Source organism: Colossoma macropomum, unplaced genomic scaffold, assembly GCF_904425465.1.
Source record: "Colossoma macropomum unplaced genomic scaffold, Colossoma_macropomum, whole genome shotgun sequence".
NCBI lineage: Eukaryota > Metazoa > Chordata > Actinopteri > Characiformes > Serrasalmidae > Colossoma > Colossoma macropomum.
The window spans coordinates 31728530-31735578 of NW_023494789.1; the positions used below are offsets into that span (position 1 = coordinate 31728530).

Genomic DNA, 7049 nt, shown 5'->3' on the forward strand with positions numbered 1-7049 from the left:
TCACTTTCTCTCTCTGTCTCTCTGTATTTCTCCTCCCTTCGTTAATTTTTCACCCCCCTCTTCCCCATAACGTCGACTTGTAATACTCTCATGTCCTCTCTCTTTCTCTCTCTCTCTCTCTCTCTCTCTCTTTCTCTCTCTCTCTCTCTCTCTCTCTCTCTCTTTCTCTCTCTCTCTCACAGGCAATTACCGGCTGGTGTGGGATGTGGGAAAGCACCCGTCCGGAGGCCAATTACAGCCCAGGCCAGTCAGACAAGCATGTCATCCCCTCTCCTAGCACTCAGCTTACAGCTGCAGGGTACATGCAACATACACACACACACGCTCATGCACTCTGCAAAAAGATCAAGACTCATACATACACAACCATACTGAGACCTGAATGCCGAGCAACATCCCCAGAAGCATTAAAACTTAATGTTTAATCCAAACACTTGGAGAAAGAACAGACATAATATACAGTATAAAAGTGAGACAGCAAAAATTTCTAGCATTTAGAAATGTGAATAAATATTAATAGCTCTACACAAATACACGTTCTAAACAAAAAACACATATATGTACTTAAAAGTATTAAGTGCAGGTAGCAAAATTGTACATTCTTGCTTCTCAACAAGACACAGAACAGTTTTGGCTGTGACTGATTTAGTCAGATTTTTCACCCTGCTTTAGGCCATGTTCACATAGACATGTTTGTATCTGTAAAAATGCACATTGTGCCAGAGTCTAACTTTTGGTTGCGCAAACTATGGCACACTCATACATCAGCCAATAGGATATGGTGCAGGGCAGGGCTTTAGTCACGTTGATTTAAAACAAAATTATTTAATAACTGATTGCTGTAGTCAACTCACATCTAGAGCTGTAAAATTCAGCTCTTAAGATATAGCAGGACAGTGAGTGATTTGATTAAAACTAATCTTTTTTGCTTGCTTTTATGTAAAAGAGCAACAACCGTCAGTAGTTTTTGCTTTTATGAATGAAATTCTCACTCAAACCTCCCAGAATCTCCTCCCAGAAACACACCCACAATAAACCAGCTATGCTTGTCAGTGTATTTTTTGAGGATTATGAAATTGTTTTGTGAATGCAGCCTTACTAACTTGGTTACTTTTGCGGTGCAAATGGCTAGAATCAACTTTCTATAACTACAGACCTTTTCTTAGTTCTCTTATCCATGAAATAATAGTCACGGTCTCATTTCAGCTCCATTGTGCTGGAGTTACAGGATAATAAGACATCAAAAACTGCATCAATATGTGTCCCTATATATGGACTACGTGCTATATGAAGCACAGTGGAGTTATTTTACACCACAGTTGGTCCTGCCATTATAGCTATGCTCTGTAACATAGGTAACATGACGCTACGATGGTTTCCTTGCCAAAAAGCAAAAGCTTCTGGGCAAAAAACTGAGGCAAGTCATTATCCCATGGGCCTGTCCAAACTCAAGCTATTAGTTTCTGTGGTCAGCTGCCGTCTTCTTCCATTGGATGGCCTGTAACGGCTTGTTCATGTGTTCGCATGCAGCCAGTTGTGCCTCAGCTTTCTCGTCCTCATCAATAAGATGCTGCATATAGCAGGAGGTACCCAGTAAGATATGGCCTGTGGCCTGCATGCTGAAGAGAGTCCATCTTAGGGCCTCCCTGGCAACAGAGAGACAAAAAACATACATAATTAATAAATATAGCTGTCTGTTTGTGTATTCATGAGGGGAAATATCAGGAATGGCATAGGTATCAGCTAATGTTTTTTTAGTCCTACAGCTGATAAAAAGCAGATCATATTTCTGCCAGAATTTAAAATATTAAATAGCATTTTCACATGCCTCACATATGCGCATTGTTGGGTAACATTGCTTGAAATATTCATGTTCAAGACACCAGTGTTTATTGATCTGCTTCAGAATTCATCACAAAACGTCAGTTTCGAGTCAGGCTCAGTATCTCAGCATACTTACGAAGAAGTTGTGACAGAGAAATGGGTCAACAAGCACTGTTTACCTCAGCATCCTCTTGGCATGGTAGCACTGTAGATCATATGACATGGAGTACATCCCATACAGGGTCATCTGGACATTCAGGCAGCCAATGAATTCTTTAGGATGGTTTTTGTAAAAGTCAAGGGTCAGTTTGGCCAGGTCCTTCCTGAGCTTTGTCTTGCGCTCTCCACCATGACTCCCGGACAGACTGATCTGGGAAGACATGAGCAAAGATTACTGTGCATTTCACATTATTATTTTGGATGAGTACTTGGTAATCCACAGTCAAAATGAATTCTGTGTTTGAAGGACAGGGATGGAAAATCATCATATTTTTCAACATACTGACTGATGTGTGCCACATCTGAAAAGTGCCTCAGGCACATTTTGGAGTGAAACTCCATCACTGCAGATGTAAGTTGGCATGTGTGTGAGTGTGTATGTGTGTCTAACTGTGCTTTACTAACTGTCAAAATGTGATGGATGAACACGAATGGGGTCAAATTCACCCCCCCATTCTCTTCCTCCTCTCCACTCTAACAGCCTCTTACTCCCAAAAATTAATTTAACGTGCATTTAGATACAGATTAATGCATTCAAAGTGATGGGTGATGGCGGATGACGGACAAGATAGAGTGGAGGAAATGGCATATGCTAATATGACAATCCCAGCGTAAGGGGGGAGCCAAATAAACACAAAGGTTAATGGCATTCAGGTACCTGCAAATCATTATAGACATAATTAAGCGTGTATGTAAATTACCTACTTTGGACAAACACCATTCAAAGGCAAGGAGCTTGTGTGTGCTGCCTAAATGATGCTCTTATTAAAGCGCGCTGGCTAGACTAGTGCAGAGGAAATGAACTCAGCAGAGGGAGCCTTTGTTGCCGTCGGGCCTGTGGCTCTGCTATTTTTCAGTGTTGTGACATACCACAGTGAATTCTCAAAATAATTACTCTGTCTTTGTGCTCCTGGAATCCATCATCGCTGGCTATGAAAACTTAGGGGAACACCTCAGTTACTGACTTTGGTAAACTTTGTAATACTACTTTTTCCTGTCTGATATGGCATAATGGACTTGCAATGCCATTGTGAGGCTTGTGTTGACACACTGTCCATCAGAAGATGTTTGTGACATGCTGTCTATCAGTAATGAATGTGTTATAATCACTCTGCAGTAAATCATATGTTCTATTTCTGAAGGCATTTCCTGAAATATAGTGTTGTTGAGGCTGGTGCAATTTCCAGCGTCACAGGCCAAATACCTGCTGAGGCGTCCACTTCTCTCCTTTCTCCAGGACCATGAGCACAGTGCTGTCCTTAAGGGTCTGGAAGAAGTCCTCTGTATCCACTCCTGTCCCGTCCTCATCAAGCACCAGACCAGCTACACAGGATACATGGAAGGCATCCATTGTCTGAGGGATAAAAGTTAAATCAGTGAGGTTCGTTTTTGAGGTCGATATTGAGGTCATACAGTCAATGTGAACAGATGTCCTTTGCGCTAGGGTGGTATTCAGAAGTCTTTTCAGAAAATTCTGTACACGTAGTTGGGGGGGGTAAATTTAGTCTGACAAGTGGGGGAGGCGCCAATTTCAGGACGCCATAGGTTAAATACAGCAAGTCAAACGTTAAACTGGGCAAACAAAGTACACGTACAGTTACGCTTACCATACTGATAAGTCATACTTTATACATCACTGTTAAAACACAAAAACAAATAACAACGATATCATACTTATTTAGGATAGAGATTCAGTTTTGTTGCCTATCACAGTGGCATTTTTCTCTCCATTGTGTCATTAAAAGTGTATGGCACACATGATGATAATTAAGAAGAAAAAGCAAGATACATTAATAACTTTCATGACATAAGTAAACAGTCATAATACGGTAAAGACATTTAAAAACTGGTTCGAGGGAAATGGCTTGTTAGTACTGACTAACACTAAACAAAACAAAATCTACTTTGGCTTTAATTCATGTTTCAAAATGTAATTGAGAGCTATGTAATAATTGATATCTAACAGCTCTTTTGCAACTCACATATGTACTTTTTTCGACAACCATTATGCAACACCCAGAGTATCTTGTATAATATCAAAAAGTGTGTGTGTGGGGGGGCATGCCTCTACTGTCCTCTAAATTTGAAAAAGAAAAGAAAAATATCCATACAAAGATACTTAATTTTATGCACATCAGATGATACTACAATTGTAGCATTTCAACCTTTTCTAGGCCTTCATCAGACATACAAATTCTAGAGCCTAAAGAATTCTTTAAAGTTATGTAGTTGTCCCAAAATTGTTGATTATTGATCAAATTTTTAATTGTGTGCATCTCTATTATATATTAGGTAATAGTGGATAATTTAGAACTTGTCCACTATTACCTACTAATTACCTAAGTACTATGTAATTGCAGTCTAGGTTACACAGATAATGTTCTAGCTTTATTCACAGACATATTAATCTTTACAAGCGATTTAACTTGAATCAAATGAATGTTTTGTTGTAAAATGTGAAACTAAACGTAAAATGTCAGTGTTAGTCACTTTAGCAGTGATTTCCTTTGACGAGTGTGATTAGGAGTGACAGAGTATGTAACTTGTAAATCACAAATGACTCAGAGCGAGGCCAGTATCGAACTCTGAACATTACCCACTCCCATTCTCCCTCTCTTCATGTTCGCTCTCTATGCCTCGTTACGCCTGAGTCATTCATCCCTTCTCTCCTTTATTCTTTCTTCTGTCTGACTCACTTCGCGTTTGGATGTGAATTTGAGAGGCTGTCAGAAAAGGACTATTCACATGATTTCTTACTCAAATGTCCTTCCGGCCCCCTCTCTGTCCCCCTCCACTCCTCTGCTTTCTCCCTCACCTTGTTTACTAGGTCTCCCAGTCCATCTGCCATGATGCCTTTCTTTATGGTGCGGTCCGAGTTGATGACCCGGAAGGGTCTGGGGCGGGGGCTGAAACTTGGGAGGACAGAAGCACTGGCTGATACACATCTGTGAGATATACTGCACATACACAGAACATGCAGAAAATCTGGCTTTAATAATGCATCATGCTAGTCCCCAAATAATTACGCTAATGAACAGTGGATTTACTGTAAAGATGTTGGCAAGACACTCACTTGGAGAGAGAAGAAGGCGAGAACAGATTGAGAGACTTCTTGGCGTAGTCCATCCTATTCAACCAGTATGATCTGAGTTTTGGAAAAACAACAAAACCAAAATAGATAAGGCAATAAAAACAGAATGAAAGACAAACAAAAACGTTGAAGTAGATGTATGAATCTGAGAAGGCAATACAGTGCGTTCAATAGCCAGCAAAGGGAACAGTCTGTGCAACAGCAATTCACATATCACTGCTAATCTAAGCCATGAGATAGGTAGTTTAAAGGTGAACAAGATAAGCTTTAATATCCCATTAATCATGAACTAAGAACATGTTTTAAGCTGTACAGAACACTAAGAGCATCCTGGTCTCGAGAAAGTGGGCTTTTCCTGATCCGTGAGATAAATTTAGTTTACTGAAGCTGTTTTTAGAATTTCTGTTTATAACAACCCAAAGAAGGTCTTTGTTTAAGTACATATTAATATAAGGGACTCTGAAAAAGAATCCTAAAAACATTACAGGGCTGAGATCATCATAACATAGTAAAGTATCACATGAATATTTAAATAATCTGATAGATGTAACCTTAACATTACAGTTTAAACCCAATCATTTTTTCATTTTTTTCAGTAAAAGCACTTCAGGCAAGCCACATCACCCGTCCAAATAGGAATATGTAACGTCCTGGATTATGACTGGATTATTCTAAATCCAATAAAGCACTGACATATTCAAGAAGCTGTTGAATTCTCTGTACAGAACATACCCTACCTTGATTTCACTCTTCTGGTCTTTGCTCTTCAGTATCACACTTCTGTGAGTTTTTGCTCCTGTATTAGGTCAGTCAGATCCCTGTGTCGCTGAAATGTCACTGTATTCTGTGTGGCTGGCCTCTTTCTAGTCCTGTGGTGTCCTTGCGTCACTCACTCTTTCACCTTTGCCCCAGTCTGACAGCAGGGAGGACGTGGGTCTACAGCTGTGTTAAGCAAGACAGCTTGGCAGCCTCCCAGGCTCCAAACACTGCACTGCCTCACGTATGAGTCTTCTCAAAAGCACCACAGTCACCAATCACTCATTTCTTATTGTTAATCACTGTGTGTTTCAGAGAATATTAGTGAACATATCCAGATAGTTATATATGTTTTGACATTTTGATTAGCATATTTACAGTATGGTCACTTTTAGTTATATAGTCTTAAATATAAAGGTTCCTAAATGGTTCTAGGATTGGATGTGTGGTTCTAAGAAAAAAAATATTAATCGGTAGAGAATCTTTACTTTATATAGAGGTCATTTCAGCTTTAAAAAGGTTCTTTATACCTCCATTAAAAGGTTCTTTAGAGAACCAGGAGTTGTTCTACTGTGGCATCACTGCCAGGAACCTTTTATAGTACTTTTAAAATCACTATTTGTGGGAAATTTTCAAAGAGAAAAAGTTACATGAACAAACTTATACTGTCAACAGATAATCCTAAGCACAAGTTAAAATGCGGCCTACAAGAACAATTTTAAATGCTGATAAAAGAAATGAAAGAATAAATGGGACTTATACCACAAATAGGGCTGGGCAAGAAGGCAAAAACTATGATTTCACAATAAAAACTGCCATCAAAAACTTTGGCACAGTAATTTTTATTCACCATTTCACATACAGTACTGCACTAAATCCAATTACACGTTGATAACTGTGCTCTTTTTAATGAAACGCAATTGTTCAGTGCTCTTTAAGCATGGATATCAATTTATCATGAAAACAGTAATATATTGCCATATTGCCTACCTTTAACCACAAACAAAAGATTCCATCATGAAAATGAAGTCATGTAAAGCATGACTAAAAATTTAATAAATCGGTAGAAATAGACCCATTTTTTGTTGGGTTCATATATTACATTTTGTTATTATTGAGTATTTTCTCTGTTGCTTATAACGCTGACTGGGAAGTAATA

At 39.0% G+C, this 7049-nt stretch overlaps 1 protein-coding gene across 2 annotated transcripts; it reads right to left on the minus strand.

Moving 5' to 3' along the window:
- Positions 1-383: 383 nt before the first annotated feature.
- On the minus strand, positions 384-6017 carry cidec (cell death inducing DFFA like effector c). 2 transcript variants are annotated; one of them, XM_036570987.1, is made up of 6 exons: positions 5872-6017; positions 5117-5188; positions 4859-4955; positions 3248-3397; positions 2004-2194; positions 384-1646 (listed from the first exon to the last, which is right to left on the minus strand). In XM_036570987.1, the coding sequence occupies exons 2-6, from the start codon at positions 5167-5169 to the stop codon at positions 1457-1459; spliced, it is 681 nt and encodes a 226-aa protein (XP_036426880.1). In that variant the 5' UTR covers positions 5170-5188; positions 5872-6017; the 3' UTR covers positions 384-1456. The 2 variants fall into 2 exon arrangements, with proteins under 2 accessions (XP_036426880.1, XP_036426879.1); XM_036570986.1 differs by having other exon boundaries at positions 4859-5000; positions 5872-6014.
- Positions 6018-7049: the final 1032 nt, after the last annotated feature.